General features: G+C 43.1%; 2 protein-coding genes across 14 annotated transcripts in view; one reads left to right on the top strand and one right to left on the bottom strand.

The window, feature by feature from the left end:
* Nucleotides 1-19837, top strand: part of EFCC1 (EF-hand and coiled-coil domain containing 1) — a 62902-nt gene extending 43065 nt beyond the window's left edge. Inside the window, exons 4-9 of one of the 8 annotated variants that reach the window (XM_079965040.1) lie at nucleotides 1935-2070; nucleotides 3027-3192; nucleotides 10902-11060; nucleotides 15490-15559; nucleotides 17177-17226; nucleotides 18761-18869. In XM_079965040.1, the coding sequence (XP_079821166.1) occupies nucleotides 1935-2070; nucleotides 3027-3192; nucleotides 10902-11060; nucleotides 15490-15559; nucleotides 17177-17190 (545 nt within the window). In that variant the 3' untranslated portion in view covers nucleotides 17191-17226; nucleotides 18761-18869. Of the gene's footprint in view, nucleotides 1-1934; nucleotides 2071-3026; nucleotides 3193-10901; nucleotides 11061-15489; nucleotides 15560-17176; nucleotides 17227-18760 lie in introns of all 8 variants that reach the window. The other 7 variants (XM_079965043.1, XM_079965038.1, XM_079965039.1 and 4 more) reach the window with 7 other exon arrangements.
* The window catches only part of LOC307209716 (uncharacterized protein), a 75922-nt gene that overhangs the window by 17792 nt on the left and 33682 nt on the right, over nucleotides 1-24448 (bottom strand). The window lies entirely within an intron of this gene.

The following is a 24448-nucleotide window of genomic DNA, read 5'->3' as shown; positions in this document are numbered from 1 at the left end:
TTAGGGAAGGAGACAATTTCGTCACTGCCACACACAAAAAAGACTCTCCTCCAGCTGGTCAACTAACCTCTGAAGGCAGGAGCACCCAGAGAAGGGGCTCTGATATGGTCTTTATTATGCTGGAAGTGAGACCTTACTGTTGTCAGTTGACATTGCCCATCTGCTGTTGTCAACCCAGCCCTTGCAGACACAGTTCTACATTAGACTCTCATTATTTCATTGGGTTCCTAACGCTTTGCCTTTCCAGTTGGGAGCCTTATATTCTCTGTGGTTTCAGTCTCTTTCTGCAGATGGATCAAACTAGCACATTTTTGAACCTGAAATGTAGAAAGATGCCACGAATATACATGCACATCAAATTCCTCAGCTCTGTCTTAATGTTAAAGAGAGGCATCAAGTGTCAAACCGGCATAGAAAGAAAAAGGAAAAAACACCAAACAGGCTCGTTAAAGCTGAAGCCCCGTCTTGCTCAGCCAAGTACTGAGCAGCGGCAATGCAGGTGACGGCTGATGGAACTCATTCTTTTAGCATATGTGGCAGAGATTCATCTCTCGAGAAGAAGGCTGTTTGTATTTCCCTAGCGACACGTACTGTGATTAACGGAAAAACCTAGCACTCCAGTTTGCAAAACAGCTACTTGCGATGAATGTGTGAGTAATGGCCAGCAGCACTCTTCCAACTCCAGTCTGTAAGGCAATCCATGTCTATAAAGCAGGCAATTATCTTAATCCCTCAGCCTATTTCTTTCTCCCTTGTGAATACACCCACATAGCCGGAATTGGAGTGACGCTACCTAAAAGCTACAAGCCTCTCCTCCCTTGCGAGCTTCTGTAACTTGACAGCATTGCAAAAATACAGTCCTTCCTGTGTCCCCACTGCGGAAGCACCAGCTTCACACCCTGCTCACCACTTGCTGGCCCCCCCTGCTGCACTGACTTTTCTGCCTGCTCTTCTATTGCCTCACCTTAATCCTCTTACCTCTGTTCAGCATTCTGCTGCTACAGAACATAGGAAGCTTCATTGTACTGAGTCAAAGCCATTGGTCCGTTTGTTGCACATTGTCTACCTTGACTGGCAGCAACACTCTAAGGTTTCAAAGAGTAGCATTTCCCAGGCCCTATTGAGAGATTCAGGGATTGAATCTGGGACATTCTGCATGCATGCAAAACAGACACTGTACCACTGAGCTTCCAACATAATTCCCTTCTCTCATCACTCTGACTATATCACTTCATAAACCCCTACGCCGGCTCCTTATCCACTACCAGATCCTGCACAAGCTTCTTGTTCTTATCTTTAAAATTCTCTATGGCCTTGCCCCACTCCTTATTGTTATTTTATCTGTTTGTTCTTATATGCTGACTTTCGTTGCATTTAGAGGGCACTTCCAGACATTTCATTTCCTATTCATTTTTGTGCTTTACATGGCCTTTCACATACTGCAAAAGCAACCTTTGGAAATCTAGTGGAAGTTTAGTGCTTGTTTTTGTGTTAATTCGTGTGCTTTTTGGGAGAGCAACTTTACAGTATGTTTCGGATCTGGGGGAAAGGTTGGTTTATATGAAAAAATGAAATATATATATATGAGAGCATGGGGACAGGATGTGATGGCCATGGGCAGGGTCAAGGACTAGTATTTGGTTCTATACTGGAACAGGGCTGAGCGGGGATCCATTCACAACCAGGAATCCGTCTCAGACTCTTTTTGACTTGCCACTAGTAGACTCTGATGCAGAAGTTGACATAGTATTTCACTTCCCAAGGGGAAGTTCTCTTCTATCCAGTAATGAAACTTTTAGCATTTCTGCCAATTATTCATTTAAGATTACCCCCTTGATCTTGCTTAAATTGAATCTCATTTGAAACTACTGTTTGAAGAAGGTGTTACGGTGAGCGCCACTAGATTTTAGGAAGAGGCTGTTCTTTGTTTCCAGGGGAAGAACAAATGTTTCGTTCTGTGGAAGGCCAGGCTGCTTCTGATGAAGAAGAGGAGAAATGGTCAGGGGAACAGCAATCCCAGGTGGCCGAAGTGAAGAAACTCCTCGCTAGACTTCCCTGTTGCAGTAGCGGGTATGTCCCAACGAGAGCTTTTGTAGGACACTTCTTCATTGTCCGAGAAAGCTACTGGTAGCAATTAACGATGTATCGCAGGTACAGTTGCATTTGAAGCAGAACATGCAATATGGTTGTATCAAATCAAAAGGGTGGTAGTACACTGAGTACATCAGTGATTATCCCCTGTAGTTGTAGAACATATGTTAATTAAATCCATCCGATTCAAGTAGATGTTAGGGATGAGAACGGAGCTTCCCACACTGCTTTCCCTGGCATCTACAAGGTTCAGATGGTAAATGAAATTAATCTGATTCAATGCCAGAGAGTAATGCCAAGCCCTATAATATTAGACAGCATAGCAGCGCGTTCGGGGAGAACTGTGCATGCAAGCCAAGGTGTCTCTGCAGCTTCCACTGTAGTCACTCACGCAACTCGACAGGCAAGCTGACCTTAAACACGAAAACCAGCTTGAAACCCTGTGAGCTGCTGCTGTAGAGAAACTTCAAAGATATCTCCAGCTGCATGCCTCATGCCCCATTGTCTAAGCACATAACTTTCTGGGATTGCAACCACAATTGCAGTCCACAATTTGGTGAAGAAATTCTTTTAAATACAAACAATTTCTTATTAGTTCTAAATGCCACATTTCATTAGCAGAATTCTTTCTCATGGCCTATTTTTCGTGATTTCAAATGGTGGAGATTTCACAAGTAATATTATTATTATTATTATTATTATTATTATTATTATTAATTAAATTTGTTAGTTGCTTTATCTTGACCAGGGCAACCCAAAGGCATGCTTTCATTTCTTGCCTATGCAGTTGAATCCTGTTTTGTTTCAGAAAGGGATTTTGTTCCCAGGGGTGCACAGTTCAAATATTTTATGCTGTGCAACGAAGGGCATTCATTTCTAACTTTATGAAGCTACAGTGGAGAAACACACAGTCACTGGAGTCTTTCTGCCCACAGGTGTGATGACACAATTCTGAAGAAGCTGATGGCCTCCTTTGGGAACATCAGAAAGGACGACCATGAGAACACCATTGTGGAACTAGTTAAGCGACTCTCAAAGTTAACGGAACAGCTTGAGATGAAAGGGCAAGAAGTGAAAACACTGGGAACAAATATGGAAGAGGTAGATGTGTGTGTATTATGCCTTTTGGTGGGGGAGGAGCAAATGCAGTGTGTCACTGAAGACTGGCTGAGATCCAATAGAGTGCATGAATATTGCTGATCTCCTTGTTTTGTCTCTGATCACAGCTTTTGTCAGAAGCGACCTCCAAAAACCCTTCACATTTCAGGAGTTTTTTGTCAAACAAGTGGTTTCAGCTGGAGGTGCTCAGAAGCTCTGCTGTGCATGTTCACTTTTTGCACAGTATCGGGAGCAGCTGGCAGAAAGGGACACCAGGGCCACACCTGGCTTCCCAAGTACCATTGCGGCTTACCAGGAGGGGTGAGGTGGCGGGGAGTTCAGTGAACTGGTGGAGCCAATGCAGCACTTCTCCCCGTGCATCTGCATTGTGCCAATCTCCCAGCCATCCCTTCCATCACCTCTCGCCTTTGCCCCCTAGTAAACCACAGCATTGCCAGTGGTAGGAGGACAGGTGGATGCCCCTCTCTCTCTGCTGGCCGCTGCACAGCCCTCTGTATCACAGCCAATGCTAATCTCTATTTCTATCTCTTTCTCAAACGCGTAGGGCACTATCTAGTGAATTAGATCAGCCAGCGCAAGGACAGAATTTGCCCTCCCTCTCTTCTCCAAGAGAAATTCTCTCTGCACACACACCCTCCCAAATCTGTTTCCCCAACTCTTTTGGAATAGATTCGGGGAGGGCACAGGGTGTGGAGGGGAGAGAAGAGGGAGGGGAACGTTCATTGCACAAGCAGAAATAATATAATAATAATAATAATAATAATAATAATAATTTATTATTTGTACCCCGCCCATCTGGCTGGGCCTCCCCAGCCACTCTGGGCGGCTTCCATAAAAACCAAAAATACACTAAAATATCACAGATTAAAAACTTCCCTGAACAGGGCTGCCTTAAGATGTCTTCTGAATGTCAGGTAGTTATTTATTGCTTTGACATCTGATGGGAGGGCGTTCCACAGGGCAGGCGCCACGACCGAGAAGGCCCTCTGCCTGGTTCCCTGTAGCTTTGCTTCTCGCAATGAGGGAACCGCCAGAAGGCCCTCGGCGCTGGACCTCAGCGTCCGGGCAGAACGATGGAGGTGGAGACGCTCCTTCAGGTATACTGGGCCGAGGCCGTTTAGGGCTTTAAAGGTCAACACCAGCACTTTGAATTGTGCTCGGAAACGTACTGGGAGCCAATGTAGGTCTTTCAAGACCGGTGTTATGTGGTCTCGGCGGCCGCCCCCAGTCACCAGTCTAGCTGCCGCATTCTGGATTAGCTGTAGTTTCCGAGTCACCTTCAAAGGTAGCCCCACGTAGAGCGCATTGCAGTAGTCCAAGCGGAAGATAACTAGAGCATGCACCACTCTGGCGAGACAGTCCGCAGGCAGGTAGGGTCTCAGCCTGCGTACCAGGTGGAGTTGGTAGACAGCTGCCCTGGATACAGAATTGACCTGCGCCTCCATGGACAGCTGTGAGTCCAAAATGACTCCCAGGCTGCGCACCTGGTCCTTCAGGGGCACAGTTACCCTATTCAGGACCAGGGAGTCCTCCACACCAGCCCGCCCCCTGTCCCCCAAAAACAGTACTTCTGTCTTGTCAGGATTCAACCTCAATCCATTAGCCGCCATCCATCCTCCAACCGCCTCCAGGCACTCACACAGGACCTTCACCACCTTCACTGGTTCTGATTTGAAAGAGAGGTAGAGCTGGGTATCATCTGCATATTGATGAACACCCAGTCCAAACCCCCTGATGATCTCTCCCAGCGGCTTCATATAGATGTTAAAAAGCATGGGGGAGTGGACGGAACCTTGAGGCACCCCACAAGTGAGGGCCCAGGGGTCTGAACACTCATCCCCCACCACCACTTTCTGAACACGGCCCAGGAGGAAGGAGCGAAACCACTGTATAACAGTGCCCCCAGCTCCCAGCCCCTCTAGACGGTCCAGAAGGATGTTATGGTCGATTGTATCAAAGGCCGCTGAGAGATCCAGCAGAACTAGGAAACAACTCTCACCTTTGTCCCTAGCTCGCCGGAGATCATCAACCAGCGCGACCAAGGCAGTTTCAGTCCCATGATGAGGCCTGAATCCCGATTGGAAGGGATCCAAATGGTCCGCATCCTCCAGGCGTGCCTGGAGTTGTTCAGCAACCACGCAATCCTTGCACTAGTGTAACTGTCTTGCTGGATATCACCCACGTTCTCTTACGACATCCTCCATAGCTTGCTGGCAGAGAGTTGTTGCGTGCCACTGTCCTGCCACTGTGGAGTGACACAGTATATATTGGGAATGTATATTTGTATGTAGATACAGTACATGTAAATAATAGCTTCAGCAAGAATGCAATATGAGGCTGCTTCTGGCATGTGTAGGTTGAAGTCCCAAAGCCCAGTAGTCTGTCCAATCTATGCTGATTACTGTTAAGAGGCAGATTCCATGCCTCAAAAATTGGATGGAATGATTCAGTTCTCAGAATTTTCAAATGATCTGTGCAACTTGGACTATGTGTGTATAATTTTATAGTGTAACAATTATGATACCCCCCCCCCATCAGTAAATATCAAGCATCTCTGAACCTGGAATAAAATCTAAGAGTGGGCTGAAATAGCCTCCTACTCAATTATACATAAAGCTTTTAAGTTAATATAGGAATTACTGCCAGACTGTCACTTTCTATAGGCAGTTTGCTAAAACTGTACCTAAATGGCATGGTGTGCTCTTATTTATGCGTTCAAAACAGTACCTTTAAAGGCCGTTCAAACAAATGAAGCACAACAAAGTTCCCTTCAGCTGCAGGCCGGCCAAGAGTAACAGCCACACGTATGGCTCAATAATTGATCCAATCTAAAAGTACAAAGGCCAGGAGATGAAAAAGGTTGTTAACTTTGATTCCTTTTTAAGTATGCTCCAGTACGTAGCAGCAGTAAATTCAAAGAGCTGTCCTCCAAAGAAAGAGCTTAATGAAGGTGTCAGGTCATAAATGATAGATTGAAGAAAACATTAGTAAATTTTGAAGATAAGTTGATGCTTTACCAAGCCGAAAGTGATAAAATATTGCCAGTGGCATAGAGACTAATACGTGGCTTTTGCTAGACAAATGAATCAAAAAGTGGAGTTGCTTTCATCCACCAAGAAGATGCCTAATCTTTATATAGGCAAAAGCAATTGGGCATAAAAGCTGCTCATACACAAACACTATCTTTGCATGGAGGAACCATGGTCATGTAATAATGTCAAACCATGGTTTGGTGGTGTGTGAATGGACCCAGTACTCACATGTGCACATCCTCCTCCCTCCACCCACCACACTCTCATTCCCTTCCTCAGTTCCAATCTTGCATTAAACCATAGTTTGATGTGGCATCCACAGTGGGAAATCATGGCCAAATCAAAAGTGAAAGAGGGGGCTAGAGCGGGAGAGGGAATTAAATGGACTGGGGCTTTGATCATGTAGCACCAAACTAGGGTTCCATTATATCAGAACCAATCTGTTGTCTTTATTTCAAAATGACCTTAAAGGTAAAGGGTAAAGGGACCCCTGGCCATTAGGTCCAGTCGTGGCCGACTCTGGGGTTGCGGCGCTCATCTCGCTTTATTGGCCAGAAGCATGACAAAGCAGCTTCTGGCAAACCAGAGCAGCGCACGGAAACACCGTTTACCTTCCCGTCGGAGCAGTACCTATTTATCTACTTGCACTTTGATGTGCTTTCGAACTGCTAGGTTGGCAGGAACAGGGACCGAGCAACGGGAGCTCACCCCGTCACGGGGATTCGAACCGCCGACCTTCTGATCAGCAAGTCCTAGGCTCTGTGGTTTAACCCACAGCGCCACCCGTGTCCCATGGATGGACCTTATGCAACATCAATTCCATATTCAACCATATTGTAGAGCTGCAATCCAGAAAGCCAATTTTTAAAAACTGTGTGCCTCCAATGGCTGTTGGAGGGAATGTGCTTTTGGTATTTGGGAGGAAATGGGAGTGCGGTAGTAGTCTAAATAGCCCTTTCTAAGCCTTGCATAAACCTAAAGGTGATAATCTGGATTGTGCTTCAAAACTCTCTGTTTTCCAGTGGCAATTGTGATGTAATAGTGGCTTTCAGAGATGCCCATTACCAGCATATGTGGATCCTGGCCAATTCCAATTGCACTTCTGCCACCAGGACCTTTAAAAATCTGTAGCAGCAACCATGATTAAAAGGATGAGAAGCATTACCATCTACATCCAGCCTGTAGTGTTACATAAACTTCAAAGAAAATTATTAACTTGTGGCTGCAGCACAGTTTGTACAATAATTACAGCACCATTCAATAGCATTGATCAAGGAGAAAACAAGCTGTGTGTGTCCAACATGATAAAGACCCCGAGTTGCTTTGTGGAATTTCTTCATTGGTTCTGAAAAGGCAGGTAGCAATTAGCTTCTTGATAAGCTGAGGACTAGTGGATACTTGCAAGAGAGCTCGTAATTGCCTTTGTTTATCTGTTGCAAACAAGGAGAAACAGGCGGAGAATAGAGAACACTGTGGAATATTCACACAGTCAAAGTAAGCATGTGTCGAATTGAAGCTCAAGACACAGTTTTTGAGGGTCTTGGTGTGTTGTCCTGTTAATTGCTTCGCGTGAAGCAAATGCAGTCCTCCTGGCCTCTCTGGCTGGCATTTGGGACTCTGTCCAGGCCAGATCCTTCTACAGACCACTCCTGTGGTTCCACCCTATCTGCCTCTCCTTGCTGGGGACAGGAGAGAGATTCAGTTTGAATCACATCTATTGGATTTGTACTCTCTGAAACAATACGCAAACCAAACCAAAACAGTCCATCAAAATTCATGCATATCCAGGTTTTGCTATGTAGTTCTCCAACCAATGGTGTGTGTGTGTGTGTGTGTGTGTGTGTGTGTGTGTGTGTGGGTGGGAACATTAGTGCACAGGAATGAATATATTACTTTAAAAACTTACAAACATGCATCGTATTAGGAGTGATTGCTTGCAAAAATGCGTACGTTAGTCAAAAATATGTTTATTAGGATAAATATGCACAAGTGCCGTGGAATTTTCATGAGAGTTTTTTTTGTTTTAAATGAAAATTTCCTGCAGAAATGTGGAGAACTGATTTTAAGATTTGAAAAATGAGAAGTGAGAGAACCAAAACAGGCAGTCTTGCATCCCTAGTCCCTGCCTACCATTGTGGGCCCCAGGAGATGGTCCATAAATGTGAGAACACATCCTTTGGTCTGAAAAAGGTTCCTTACTACTGGTTTAATGGATAGAGGGAAATATAGACTTTGAAATGGATTCTGGATTTGGGGACACCTCTCTTGTAATGTGTCAGTAGTGAATAGGAAAATAACCTTGCTAGACCAAGTTGGGGGGGGGGGAGTGCAGTGAAAGTAATCTACCGCAGAGTCACACTGTTCTTGGGAATCATAGCTACTTCCCTGGAGGCGAATCTGATACAGACAAACGCTGAGGGCAACTATTTGTTTATGGAAATGCATGTGGAAATGGGAGTGCAGAAATCACTGTTTGGCAGATGTCCTCTACCCATGCTGCAGATTGACAGAGGAGCTGAGAAGGAGCATTTGCCCTAGGCTAAGACATGGTTTAACAACCTTGGGGGGCCTGTGAGGCACATTTGACCTGTCACAAAGTTGATTTGGAGCTCTTGTGCAACCAACATGGTTCCCCTCCCCACCTCACTCTAAATTGGCCTTTTTGCAAGAAGGAAAGTGATGAGGAAATGCATTGGAAAGCCTGGAACAACAGTTGCTTGATGCAATGTTGTCTAATCTTCCTGCAAACATACCTGTGGGTGGGATTCAACTGATGAGCCCCACTAGTGGAAGCCCACACAAGGATTTATGCTAGTGCAAGGGGGCATACCCCCTCTCTTCCCCCTGTGCTCCTATGTTGCACAAATTGGCTCCACAAGGGTCAGGAGAGCCCCTAAAACAACACAGGGGAGTGGGGGATCATTCCATCTGGCAAGCTTAAATGCTTGTGCTGCTTGAATTATTACCACGGCACTATGTTGGATACCTCCCCATATAAATGCTGAATAAACAGCTTGTCTGGAAGTGTCCTCATTATAAATAGGCAAGCTGTCACAGTTTTGGGGAACATATTTCTCCTTTAAAAATAATAATGACAGTATTGCTTAAATAGAGCACGAACTGGTCCATGTTCAAGAGCATTGCCCCATGATTAGCTGTTAAACTGAATGGAACTTGTGACCACACAGAAGATTCAAGATGAAGCTTGTGTGTTGAATTACAGTGGTACCTCGGGTTACAGACACTTCAGGTTACAGACTCCGCTAACCCAGAAATAGTACCTCGGGTTAAGAACTTTGCTTCAGGGTGAGAACAGAAATCACACGATGGTGGCATGGTGGCAGCGGGAGGCCCCATTAGCAAAAATGGTACCTCAGGTTAAGAACAGTTTCAGGTTAAGAATGGACCTCCGGAACAAATTAAGTACTTAACCTGAGGTACCACTGTATTCAGCACAGGCACCAAGATTCAGTGGCTCTGCTTCCTGCATTGTAACATTAACACTGCCAACTGCACTTACCTGGAAATAAGCCCCATTGAATTCACTAGGACTTACTTCTGAGTAGGCATGGTTAGGCATGTGCGCGTGTGAAGGAAATGAATATTTTGGTGACAAAGATGTTTACTTAGACCCAGCTGGGTGGAAGTGGGTATTGACATGACCTTCAATTCAATGAAGCCCTTGACTATGTTCTTAAAAGAAAGAGGCAACCAATTCTAAAGTGCATGTTTAACTTGATCACACAGGTGGTCCCCCTGAAGTTAATGTATATGCCAATATTTTCTCTCCTGCTAAATGGTTCATACACTTAAACTTTAAGCAATCAAAAGTGTTTCACAGGAGTGCAGTGAAGCATGTGTTTAGTTAAGTAAGGGCTTTGCAAAATACTAATGGCTCAAGGAGAATGAAAAACACCAGCTGAGATCTTGATTTTATTTCTGCTACAGCAGAACCACCAGGCATACAGGTGCAATAAAAGCCATGGGACAGAATTGGTGGTGGAAGAGGTCAATCCTATCTGTATTGCTTCCTTTTGAAAATATATGTGAACCTACAAGGCACACTCAGAAAACCTGAAATCCCCAGACGATCTTGGCTATGTTAAACAGCCCATGAAATTCCCATTTATTTATTTATTTATTTATTTATTTATTTATTTATTTACTTACTTATTTATTTATTTATTTCTTCAATGTGTATACCACCCTTTATCAAAAGATCCCAGGGCAGTAGACAACATTAAAAACACGTTCCAGAACATCCGTGATAAAAACACAATATAAAGCATACTGACAGGCAGCCTAATAATAAGATAGTCATAATAACAACAGTCCTCTCCCAAATACTTTTACAGGCCATAGATTATTTAATAGCCTGGGTAAAGAGGAATGTTTTTGCCTGGTGCCTAAAGACATATAATGATGGTGCCAGGTGAGTCTTTCTGGGGAGAGCATTCCACAATCAGGAAGCCACCACAGTAAAGGCCCAGAATGTGGATCTTTGCCTTTACTTCTTACTCACTATATCCTTTAGTGACACTTTCCACTTGGCAAAATTAAGTTCATGTTCATAATGGGCATTTACCGCTGATTAAAGAGTTGGGGAATACATTTAATGCTTGTGCTCCAGTACTTTTCATGTCATCTATCGTTGTCCAGATGAAAGGCCCATTGCTAGGGGAACTGCAGCAGAAGTTGGAGGAGACTGAATTGCTGAAGATGGAGATGCAGATGTTGGAGACAGAGAGAGTAAGGCTGTCCCTGGTGGAAGAAAAGCTCTTGGATGTTTTGCAGCTGCTTCAGCAACTTCAGGACCTGGTATGGCAAGAAAATAGTGGGAGGTAGCTGAGAATCTGGATCCTGACCCTCCGTATGGATACACAACCTTGTATCTTTCCATGAGCTTTCCATTAGGTGGCCACATCCAGTGTCATTTTGAGTTTGCTGCAGGAAAGCTTGGCAGCGCATGGCTGCATTAGGAAATGACAGCCCAAACATCCAGATGAATAGCTTTCCCATCAGAGATATTCATCCTCTCTCTCTCCTAAGGAAGGTTTAGGTCTGAGATTGCTTCAGATTGATCTAAAATAACTGTTAATCTGCTTCCCCATTCAGAGCAGTTGATACCAGGGCTTGAGAGTATTTGATTGGTGTGTCTGTGCAGAGGGAAAGCTTCTTGCGAGTAGCTTTCTTAACAAGGCTACTTCATGTGAACTGTCGTAGCATCACAGTTAAAAGACTGAGTTGCAAATCAGGAAGCCCTTGGTTTGGATCTCACCTCTGCCATGAATTCGCTAGGTGGCCTTAGGCACTCTTTCTCAGCCCCCACATATAATAATACTGTCTGACTTTGCAGGGTTGTTGTAAAGATTGCAACTAGTTAACCCATGCGAAGTGCTTTGAACACTTAAAGCTGCTATGCAAATGTTTAGTGTGAGTGGGGCAAAACTATACATTTGGAGAAAACCCAAGTCTGGGAAAGTGGGAAAGTGAACATCCAAAGAGGGGAGGAACTTCTCATTGCCTTTGAACCACAGGGTTGTAGAGCTGGAAGGAATCACAAGGGTCCAACCCCCTGCAATACAGGAATATTTTGTCAATGTGGGGCTCAAACCTACGACTCTGAGATTAAGAGTTTCGTGCTTTGCCAACTGAGCTATCCCTGGCCCAAGTTATTATGTGATTTAGACAGGGAAGGAGTTCTACCCCTGCTCTCCCTTCCTCCCATCATTGTTCTCCCACCCACTGCAAGCACATAAGGATGAGTGCAGGGAAGAAGCAGCAGTTGAAGGGGGATTGCACACCCCTTTGATACCTTGCACGGAAATCAGCATTGTGAGAATCACAACTTCTCCAACCCTGATTTTTTAGAAAGCAGTAATAGTGGTGGCAGCTTCATCATTAGCAGAACCATGGAAATGCTAGACCTGATCCAGCATCAGTGCTGTACAAACATGCAGAAAAAGGATGGTTACAAGATGGGAAAGTCTGCTCACTTTCCTATTTTATTCTTTTACATGTCTATATTAAAAGGTGGGTAATTGGCCTGATCAGGTTGTAAGCAGCTACCATTCTAGTTAATGTTATTCCTAAAGATTTTTTTTAAAGAGAGAGAGAGAGAGATATTGATTTATGTGCTAGACAGAAGCTATGCATATCATTTTTTAAAAGTGTTTTAAAGAATAATGGAAATATCTACACAAGCAAGGAAGGGAGCCTTCCCAAAAGGTTATATGAATGCTCATGTGAATACATGAATTATGATATACTTGGGGGTAGGGGTAGGAAATCAATAAAACTTTAAAAAAATTATCCAGGCAGGCAAGTGAGTGGGTGATCTCATGGGATAATCTGTGCTTGGGATAATTTGCATGTAGAAGGTCCCAGATTCAATCCCAGGCAGTTTTGACCAATGTACAGCAAGCTATTTTACCTAATGTAGCACAGTTGGTATGTTAGTTGCACTACTACATTCATTTTTATGCACACTTACTTGCAATGTGTGTATTTTTTATAAGCATTGGTTGGAGATCTGTGTCACAAAATATGGAATTTTGAAGGATGATTGTGTTTCAGTTCTCATAATTGTTTCAGGAAGTGCAAATATAACAGATACGCCTTTAAATTCAAGCTGAATCGAACTTCTCCCCATCCCTTCTCTGTGCATAATTGTTCCATCTGGCAGGCTGAAATTGCTTGTGCTGACAGAACAGTAGACACAGCATGGCATAGATTTCCTCCTTTAGTGGAACGGAAGACACATGTATTTCCCTGAAAGCATCTAGGGCATTTAGTGATTAGATGATTTTAGTTTCACCTGTTAGCACATCAAACATATAACAAGCTGTACAAATATTATATATACAATAAGACGTTAAGGGCAGATCATTTTAAAAAGTTGCTTTCCTTGATTCGTAGGACTGGAGTCATGGTGACTGTGAGAAGCAAGGTCTTTCAAAACCATTTCAACAAAGCAAATGGACCTGCTCTGGATCTGCATCTGGAGTTCACTCCTCTTGCTTTTAAATGCATGCAAAGCTGTTACTTATTGTGAATGTGATTGACTTGATGATTGCTTTATCATGCTTGAAATATGCCTCCGTGCTTCTGGAGGCTCTCCAGAGTAAGTGTAGCTTTTTTCTATTATGTTAACTCGCTGCCCGGCTCGGCCGAGCCTTCATATCCTGAGTGTGGCAGTGCTTGCTCTTTGGATCAATAACAATCCCACAAAGGATATGCTATTAAAGCGCCATGACTGATTATGATTGGCAGAAAGCATTGCTGCGTTCTGTGTCAGGATTCTGTGACATGTCCCTCATTGACCGGCAGTCTCACTGAAAGTCATCTCGGCTTAGCAGACGATCCATCAAGCAGTGTGTCACACCACTCTGAGAACAGTGTCATGAGTCCTGTATGCTGTCATATATTGTAGCTCAAGATGGTGCTAAGATCTGTCAATGAATAGGGTGAATTACAGCACCCTGGGGGAAATGCACAGAATGCCCCCACATTGTTAGGGTCTTGGGAATCGGTAAGGCTTTTGTTCTCTCACATGAAACTGAATGGCACTCTTGTAAGCCTGAGGGAGAACAGTTTCATTTCTTGCTTTCACTGATGGCTAGGAATATTGAAGATGAGGGGGGCTGGGGGGGTTTCTAGACACCAAAGCTGCCTTCTAGAGGACTTCTGCATCCTGAAAAATTCCTCACTCTCATGATGTCCAGTCCTTGCTTCTGCGCCTCTGAGTATCTATTGCTGCCTATGACTCATGTATTTCTGCTTTTCACTCCTCTGTTATCTCGGTGCCAGCCAAAATACAGACACTTCAGGTTACAGACGCTTCAGGTTACAGACTCCGCTAACCCAGAAATAGTACCTCGGGTTAAGAACTTTGCTTCAGGATGAGAACAGAAATTGTGCAGCGGCGGCAGTCAGAGGCCCCATTAGCTAAAGTGGTGCTTCAGGTTAAGAACAGTTTCAGATTAAGAACGGACCTCCAGAACGAATTACGTTCTTAACCCGAGGTACCACTGTAATACAGTTTGATCACATATGGATAAACTATGTGCAGATATCCATTGTTTCCATCCATCTGTCTCGAGAGACAATGGAAGAGTGTGCCATCGGGGGTAAAGTCAAACTGTTGGAGAGTTACAGTGCCTGCTGTGGCTGTAGAGACCAAATGGGAGAGACATGTTTTATTGCAGGTGGAGCAGATGAAGGCGTCTGGTTTCACTGTTACAGATGCACCATGGCGTTTCTTCTCTCTGCACTGCTCTCAGCTGTCATTTCTCCTCTGGGCACTGCTGTGGATACACAACCTGACTGTCTGTCTCCAGGCACTCCAGTTGTCTGCAAGGGATACCCACACACAGCCTTCATGTCACATTTGCAGACATCTTTGTAATGCAGAGTTGGTCTGCCAAGAGGCCTGGTACCTGAAGCCAGCTCCCCATAGAGCATGTCCTTGGGGATCCTGCTATCTTCCATTCTGTGTACATAACCAAGTCAGCATAGATGTCGCTGAGACACAAGTGCAAACATGCTGGGAATGTGGGCTTGGGAGAGCATGTCTTTGTTTGAGACTCTGTTCTGCCATGTAGTGCCCCCAAAACAGGTAGCAGGTTGACATGAGAGGTCTCCTTATATATACTTTACAAATTTTACAAGTGATGTGATAGGCTAAACCCTCATGTGCACAAAACTCATGAGCTGGGGCCATATGTGAACTGGATTCACTTATTCCATTGCAAATTGATATGCTATCCACTTACACATTTGCTTAAACTGCCATTAGTATTATGCCATTAGCCCACAATCACTTTGAATGCTTTTTTTATTCCATATCCTCTGCTTGCATTTTTGTTGTGTACAACCATGTACCCAGGTATGTCCATGCATCATTGCATAGGTACTACCCTCTGAAACTGCACTCTAGAATTTATCTCTTGGTCAAAACATGGCAAAGAATAAAAGAATGCCAAAAATAAATCATGTTTCTGCCAGTTTATAGTTAGCAGTCTTTAGCTTTTTGTAAGGAAAAGGCACAGTACAGATCTTTTAAATAAACAAAATAATGAATATGAGGTTGGGGGGGTTTGTTAGATATAGTATTGAGTTTCCTTTTTAGTTTAGGGAAACCAAGTTTCCTTTTTTATTTAGGGATTACTAATGTGCTTTCTCTTTAGAAGTGTGCATATAAGCCTCTGTTGAAGCTAAATGTTCCCTAATATTTTGTGTTTTGAAGAACATATCTAAGCGCGCCTTGGGGAAAATCTTACTGAGCACTTTGGAATCCTGCTGTGACCCAGAACATGGTAAGCAAGTAAAGCCATGCACAGAGAGCCTTGCCATTGGGTGTCACTGTCCATAGAGAGGCCGCCTAGAGCAGCAATTTGGAGGGGAACATGCTTTTGCTATTACAGTGGATGGAAGAGACTTTTCATTCCAGCACTGCCTGGTACATTCTTTTGTTACCCAGAAATGGCTAGGGAAGGTATGGGGAACCTGTAGCCATCTGGATGTTGTTGGACTCACAATTCCCATCATACATAGCCAACATGGCCAATGGCCAGAAATGGTGGGAGTTGGGAGTACAAGAATATCAAAAGGACCATAATTTCCCCATCCCTGAGATAGAGAAGATGTTACACTCTTGAGAGTCAGGGATAGGTCCAGTTAAGGAAATTCATCTAAGCACCTGCTGATAAGCAAGGTTTTCTATGAGCTCAGGCATTGGTCAAAGGATAGAACTCATAAAGACCCCAAATGACTGTTCTCTGATAGTTGGGCAAGAGAAAAGGTGAGATGGGTGAGCAGCTATTAGGGCTGTAGGAAGGCAAATGAGGTAGCAACCCTGGTAGAGAAGGCACCACTTCCTGTTTTTGTTTAGAGGGTCAGCATGTCTAATTGCTGTGCTGACATAAAGCAAGTTGCAGGGGAGATGCTTTTTGTCATTTGACACTTTTGGTGAGAAATAAATAAAATCTTAATTTCACCATTGCTGTGCTTTGAGAGACGGGGAATTGTTACTTGAAGACATCTATTAAATCGAAGGTCTTCCCATCTTTGAAATTACATGGAAATGGAAACATAACTAGATTCTGCCATTAGCATGAACTTTGTGCGTAACTGGAGACACCTCCCTCTCACTCAGTCTTTTTATCATTGACTGTAAACTTTGCCCAAATGCATATTCAACCTATTCCTTTTCATTGGGGTTGTACAGATATGTGAGAAAATAGAACACACCCTCTAGGCTAATTTTTCTTCACTGCATAAAAGTTTCTTTCCTCCCTACAGTGTAACAAAAGAGAATATAGCGGAAAGTAGCATCCTTTAGTGAAGGAAGTGGGTCAGATCTTCTCTGTAATAACCTTTCATGTTCATATGCAAAGCCTAAATCTGCTGAGTCCTCTCCTCAGGCGGTAGCCCCTCTGTGCATAAGCTGTTGTTACGAGAACCTTTATGAACTGATGGATTTTATTTGATTACTTGGTTTCTAATTGCAAAGTTTTTGCACTGACCTCCTTAAGAGGGACCTGGCATGTTGCACATGGACAGTCTGCAGGGAAAGGCAGAGCTTTTCATAGAGCAAAATGGGTTGAAGAATGGATGAAAATATATGAGATAACGATTCAAAATTTAGTCTGAATGATCTAAATGCAAGTAATGGGAGGGAATTAATGCATACAGAAGGTTTTTATTGTTTGTCCTTATCTCTTTGTCTCCAACAGGGATTCCTTGTCCCTCAGTGCTAGGCATCTGGATATTTGAACCCTTCAGTACGAGTCCTTCAATAAATGGCAAATAAACTAAGTTTGTGCCAAAATCCCCTCCCTAAAAATATCCTGCCCCCTACAAAAGTGAGGCCTGGTTTTCTGTTGTTTTCTTGAGGGAGTGACATGGAAGAGAAATTTCTTTGAATTTTTTAGGAGACTTAAGCTGAGAAGACGCTATGGGAAGTGTTCAACATGATCCTAAGGTAGATTGTTAGGCCAAGCATTTCCCCAGGCAGAATGACCACCCTCCTGTGTGCTGTTCTAGGGGTTCTTCCATCCTGCCCCATTTAGGCAATTTAGGGGGCCTGCAGGGGGAAGAGAACAGGGAAAGGCCCACTGCACAAGTGGAAGTCCCTTTGCAGGGCTTATGCTGATGGGGCTCCTTAGTTAAATCCTGCCCCGTACCATGAAAGCACATTCAGAACACATTTTACACTCAAAGAATTCTGGGCACTGTTGCTGGGAATTGTAACATTGGCCCTGTCTGCACTATACATTTCAATCTGTATCATACCACTTTAAACAGACATGGCTTCCCCCAAAGACTGTGGGGACTGTGGTTTGTTAAGTCTGCTGAGAAGTGTCAGGAGACCCCTATACACCTCACAGAGCTACAATCTTTGGAGCTGTCTGACGATCAATCCACATTCCCAGGGAAATCTGGGAATTGTAGCTTTGTGAGGAGCATGTGTGCACCTTGAACTTCTTGGAGGTCTGCTGCTTTTGTCAACAGTCCCGTGTGGAGCTTACAGTGCAGTTCCCCCCTTACTTCCCATTTCTTCCCTTACTTCCCACTTCTCCCCGCTTCATTCCCCAACAAATAGAATTCTCTGCATCACAAATGAAAAGAAACTCAACCCACAAGCATTCTATTTTAAGTCTGCCTCATTTGCAACATCAACTTTCTTTGTACTCACTACTGCACAAATTGCATCCCGAAATCTTCGTGCGCAGCATCTGCAGGACATCGTTGGCATTAAAATTCCAGCCCATATTTTCCCCCATTTTATCTGCACTTACCTGTTCCATGGAAAACTAGATAAGCTATTAAAAAAAACCCCATGTTGCCAATGACTGGGTTGCAAAATCTGATTAACCCATTTGCAATATTCAGCACCTGACTGGAAGCACCCACAATCAAACGTTACCAGGTGGATTTGGTTAGCAATTTTCTCTCATTGTAGTGGGAACTCAACTTTGATTTAGGCATGAGATTAATTTTACAGCCCAAAGGCTTTATCTGTGGCTATTTATTTGTGACTACAGCTTCAGGGGGTTTAGCCTTACAGCACACTGCCAACATACAGAGACAAATACATTTCAAAACTCACCTTTGTGTGTTCAAGGATGTGGATTAACTGACCACAGTGTGTGAAGCAGAAGGAGCAACCAAGATAACTGAAGATTGCTCCACTCTGCTTCACTTTGATATGAACAAGAATGTGTTCACAATGCAGTCCTTCAAAAAGTCTGCATCAAATTTTGGCAATTATGCCTACATTTTGTAAGAAAGGACATGTTATTGATATTCATACTGCTTCGTCTTTGTTTTGTTAACCTTCCAATTCCGTGTATCTGAAGAAGTGTGCATGCACACGAAAGCTCATACCAAGAACTAACTTAGTTGGTCTTTAAGGTGCTACTGGAAGGAATTTTTTTTGTTTTGACTATGGCAGACCAACACGGCTACCTATCTGTAATTCCAATTCACTATTTGCATTTCTTTCTGTTTTAAAGGAAAACCACATATCATTGAAGTCTTAGATACCCTCTACCATGAACTGACTGCCTGTGAACTCATTCAAAGCAAACCGCATGAGAAAACTCCAGGTCACCAATCCTTGGCTAACTCTTTGGTTATCTCCTGTTGAGCAACAGTGCTACCCACAATGCATCGTGACTGTTACCACCCAGAGGGCTTAAAAGCTACAACACCAAAGCACAAAGTTCTCCACAATCTAGAAATGTGTAAAAGCTGGAAGAATAAAAGACAATTGAAGATATGAAGAGCCATTACAGAGCCCATGCACTGTTGGCAGTGACTTGCAGTGGGTCTTGAACACATCTTTGGGGTCTGTGGCCTGTGTCCTTCTCAGACCATGAGCCCTGCTCCACAGGAAATTCCAGAAATTCAAATTTGAGACCTTATCTGTATACAACCTGTGTTCTGCCACTTGTTCATTCTCTCACTTTGAATTGTGAAATTGGGTATGAGACTTCTGGGAAGTTCTGTAATCTCTCATCTAATTTCTAAGCAAGCCTTATCCAGGAGACAGCTCCTTGCTCCCAAGGATAAGTGGCACCTAAAGCCTTCATGTTATTGGTACCAGAAATATTCTGATCCGTTGTATTAAAATTATCCTGTTACTAACCCTGTAGAGCTTTAGCTTCCTGGTTATAATAAGAGAGATTAATGTTATCTGCTACATTTCAGTAGTTTGTCTTCCCTGGAGCATCTAACAGGTGTGTGTGTCAGGGAACCTTCGTAATGTACAAAGGGAAAATGAGTGTATAATGAAAACACACCAAGGTCTCTTAAACGAGGTAGCTATTGGTTGCTATCACTACCTATAGTCATGAGGGACTATGTGTCCTGCAAGGGGCATACATTTGTATGGTGTCAGTATGCATGCTTGTAAACACAGACCTTATTTAATTCTTATACTTATGTCTGCATTTCTGTCCAGCCAGATACTTTATTTAAAATGGTAGCCACTCTACAAATGTAGTTTTGCTTTGATAGTAGCTTTTTCACTACTGTCGTATTGCAAATTTTAGATTGCTATATTAAATGCTACCTTTATCCTTTTGAAATGATGGCAGTGAATCTTTTTTTAAAAAAATGGGTTTTTTTTCTATATTACATCACAGTGCAAATATACCAAAGCCATCACCGCATCCTCCCCATCCCCACATAGATTTATCATTTAAATCATCAATCAAACGCAGTATTCTTTTGTCCCTCCCCCCGCTTCATCTTTTATATCTTATACATTGCACTCTATTGTTTTGCAATTTGCATTCTGCAAAATTCAAATTGTAATACAATAAAATAAAACAAAACACAAGGAAGTTATAAAAATTCAATTAAAACCCACAATGAGTATTTAATGTGCACATAGCGTGGTTCAGCTAATGAAACATACAAACCACTGGTGGCCCAGGAACCACAATTTGGGAACTCCTGATCTAAACTGTTGGCTGTACTGGTTTGATCCATGTTCAGTTATGCCTTTGTAGTAACTTAATTGTTAGTACATGACCTTGGTCTACATCCAGTGCACCTTATTGGGAAATTGCTTTCCATAGCAGGTGCTGCTATACCACACCAAGAACAGATTCTCTCCTGCGTGCATATCACTCAGGAACACACTTGATGCTTTTGAAGCTGAATGCTTGAACCAACTCCACTGAAAATGGTTGCGTCTTGGGCGCTTCCTCCAGCACCACAGTCCAGAATTGTTGGAATCCCTGCAAAAGTTTCAGCCGAGTCGTTGAAACAATGCATGCAGCCATTCTTCAAAGTTTTCTGAATTTTGCAATGCAGTTCTCTGGTCAAGTAATGTGTACAAATATACACAGACCAGGGCAGATGAGCATAAAAATGCACATTGTAGTGAAAATAACATACAAAAATGCATTTTATTGTGGGAAATTGATTTGCAAGCTGATATGGAAATGTGAAAAACTGAACTTCAGACTGGAAAAAATTAGAAGCCAAAAACAATGGATGTGCCCATCCCTATTCTTACCCCATTGTTCTTGAGCAAAGAAGAAATAAAAGTCAGGATGTCTTATCTTATTTATGAAATAATGTGCAATTTTAAATAGGCACTTTCCCAGTCCTTAATGGAATAAGATTTTGGATTTGGCTGCAATAGACAATTCAGGATGCAGAAGAACATCTAATTCAAAATTAAGCCAAAGTTTCCCTGGGGGAAATAGTCACAGACTCATTTTGAATGTGATTTTTTTCATAAATTAGTGATGTTTTGTTTTCACACCACAGAGCAATTACTGTATAAAATACATCCTCAGCTACAAAATAGTATGCAAAGCTATGCCATGTGCTGACAATACTATGAGGTTGGTATGTAGATAGCAAAAGCAAGGTCATGGTCTGAATATATTTTCACTATTGTTCCTGTAACTGATGCATGTATAAACAGAGTGATATTTTGCTCAGTTGTGCATAGATAACATAGACAACACAGAAAGCCTCAAGAGAAGAAGTCATTATGGAAACAAGGGAACTGGATCTCTCACAAAAGAGAAATAGAAGTGTGTGCAACCAAATTAAGAGACCATATGTTTCCCTTCCTGCTCCATGATAATATCTTCTGAAGACCAGACAGTTCCCATACTAGAAGCAGCGGAGAAGATAAGAGAGAACAGCAAAATGCAGCATGCAGCCCACGGAATCTGAATGCCACATCATCTTATATGCTCCGAGAGCGACCCACCATGCATTCCAGATGCAAGCCACCATTAATATACGATTCCTATATAAGCCTCACTGGAAAAAAACCAGAGGTGTATTCTACTGCCTATACTTTTCATAAAGAAGCAGAGAGGAGAAATAATAGCAGGGAAATATATGACATACCTGACAAGGTATATTGTCCCAAAGGATGGCTGTGCCCTCAGGTCATTTACATGTGGATTCTGGGTGTATTTTTGCTTCCCTTCGGGATATCCACTACATTAAGCAGTCATTTCTCCTAATGAGAAGCTGGGGAGCTATGTAACCCAGATGCCCTATAGCCCAGACAAAACACCAATTACGGTGTAACCAGAGAAAGGAAAAAACTCACTGAACACAGGTGGTTGCTGCTGTGAAGAGCAGAGTAATGAGCAGGTGCTGAGAGAAGATTCTGCTAATAAATTATACTGGAATAAGCTCGATGCAGGAAGCAACAAGAGTCTGTTCTTTTTTTTTTTAATAATATTTATTAAAGATTTTCAAATATAACAAAAAAAAGAAAAACATCCAAATTTAAGGCCTTATTTTCAATATCATCTTTCCAGGACTTCCCCCTCCCCACCCCCTCTTATATTCCAATTCTTTCAAATAGATTCAACAAATTCTTACCCCAAATTTTAAAATTATTATCATTAACCCAATTTAAAAAATATTTTCCCATCCCCTAAAATCGACCTGTTCCCTTCCACGAGTTCCCCTCTTTAATATAAGATACAGATTAACATAAAAGAATTAAAAAAAGAATAAAATATAATGTAACATCCTTTGGATTCCAAATTTCCCTCCCCCCTTTCCCGGTTGCGTTCCCAATGTCCATCAATATCTACTGTCTCCTGGAGCTCCCACATCTAAGCCATAATCCTTCACCAGTCCGCTTTGCCGTCTTTTTAGTAGTCTTTACCGTCTTTTAATCATCTTTAATTTCAAATGTCCAATCTTAGAAAGGGTCTATCTTCCAACTTTGTCCAGTTCTTGTTGTTCTTGTTGTTCTCTCTTCTCCTCTTTTTTTTTTCTTTTTCCCCCTGCTCTCCTGCACAAATGTTCTAATTCCAAAAAGCTTGTAATTCCTCTACAGAGGCTTTGTTATTCAGGAACAAAACATTACGTCAAGTCCCTTCCATTCTTCAATAGATAAATCTATTGTCTCCTTTAGTGTGTAGACCTCTGTAGACAAAATAGTGTTCCATTTCTGCAGTTTCCCAGGAGATAAAATGTCCGATTCAAATTCCATGCCAGCGATACTTGTAATAACCCACAACTCCTCTAGAGGGATTATAGTAACTCAGTTTCATTCCCGATCTCACCCACCAGTCAAAGTAACTTATTATTCCTTGTTTTAAACAGTTTATATCCAATTTATAACAAATGTAACCAGCAAAGTCCTCGTAACAAAGTTCTCTTTTTGTTCTTCAGTTTTGGCAGCTCCTTTGACAGCTGTCAAAACCTCTATTTCTCCTCTCCAGGCGCTCTCACGGATCGCTCCCGGGGCTTCCGGGGGGGGTTGTATTTTAATTCACATTCCACTCTTCTCCTCCAGCCCAGCTTATAATTTTCCATCGCGAAATTAATATCTTTATCAAAAAAAGAGGTTGCGCTCGATCTTAGTTGTCAGGTCCTTTGCTTTAGCTCCTCTACAACAGGGGGGAGGTTGACTTCCTTTTTATACCTCCCCCGCTCGCTCCGAATTTAAGAAAAAAATTATTTCCCTTTTTAATCCAAGTTCCAATTACTCACGGGTTATTCTTTTCTCTTTAAAAAGGCTCCTTTGCGTGGTCGGGTGGGGGCGCAAACGGTGCCCGCCGAGTCACCATGCCCATGGGTTTCAGCGCCCCGCGTCGCCGCGTCGCCGGCGCGGTAGAACCCAGCCCCTGCCGAGCAGACTCCCTCCGGAACTCGGAGGGAGTCCGCCATTCGGCGATGGCGCCAACCCGGAAGTCCCCGCAACAAGAGTCTGTTCTTGTGGAGCCAATCGCGAAGGGCCAAACTAGATGTGATGGGGATCAATGAACAGGATATTCCACATTTTCCCCCACAAGTGTTAAGAGCAGCTGTGAGGAAAGGGTGATTTGAGCAGGGCCAAAGCACTGGCAGAAGCAGGGGCGAACCCTTTTTCGCCACGCATGCCATTTCGTCATTGGAAAGAACACATTTTCCTTAAGGCGGTTCAAGCTGCCCACTCTTACCAAAACACACAGGTCATCAATCACGCAGGTGCCTGCAGGGTTTGCCCTGTGAGGTAAATAGCACAGAGCATAGGAGAAAATATTAGCTGCTCCCTCCAGCACCACCACACTGTATGAGGCCTCCCGTGCAGCTGCTTTAAAAACAGTTTCACAGTTTTTCCCATGCCATGTCCTGTTTGGCTCTGTACTGTGAGGCTTTTCATTGTGACGACAAAAATAGAGCATACTTGGGCACTTTCACATCCTACATTTGAAGCACTATGATACCACACTGAACAGGCATGGCTCCCCACAAAGAATTTGCCAAGGGTGCTGAGAGTCACTAGGTGACCTCATTCTATTCACAGAGCTCCCATTTCCAATCCCTCTTTATAAGCAACTTTTGGAATTGCACCTCTATGAGAGGATTGGGGGTCTCCTAACAACACTCAGCCCCCTTAACAAACGACAGCTCCCATAGTTCTTTGTGGGGGAGCCATGGTTCTTTAAAGCGGTTTCCACAGTGCTTTGAACATACATTGTGAGTGTGGCTTTAGAAAGATGGTCTAGAGGGTTTTACTGAACATGTCCAAGATGTAACAACCATACTGAAAAATAGAAAGCAAAATATTCTACATGGAATAATAGGTATCTTTTATAATAGGTATCTTCCTTTTTCTGGAGTAAGTTGCCCACAAAATTGCTTTTTACTGCCCACAAACACTAGCTGTCTCTAACTGACTGTTAGAGGTAAATAAGAGATTCCTCCCATACCACCAT

Source organism: Podarcis cretensis (assembly GCF_951804945.1).
Source record: "Podarcis cretensis genome assembly, chromosome: 2".
Classification (NCBI taxonomy): Eukaryota; Metazoa; Chordata; class Lepidosauria; order Squamata; family Lacertidae; genus Podarcis; species Podarcis cretensis.
Note: the sequence above shows the minus strand (reverse complement) of the source record. Positions and strands in the feature narration are given on the sequence as shown.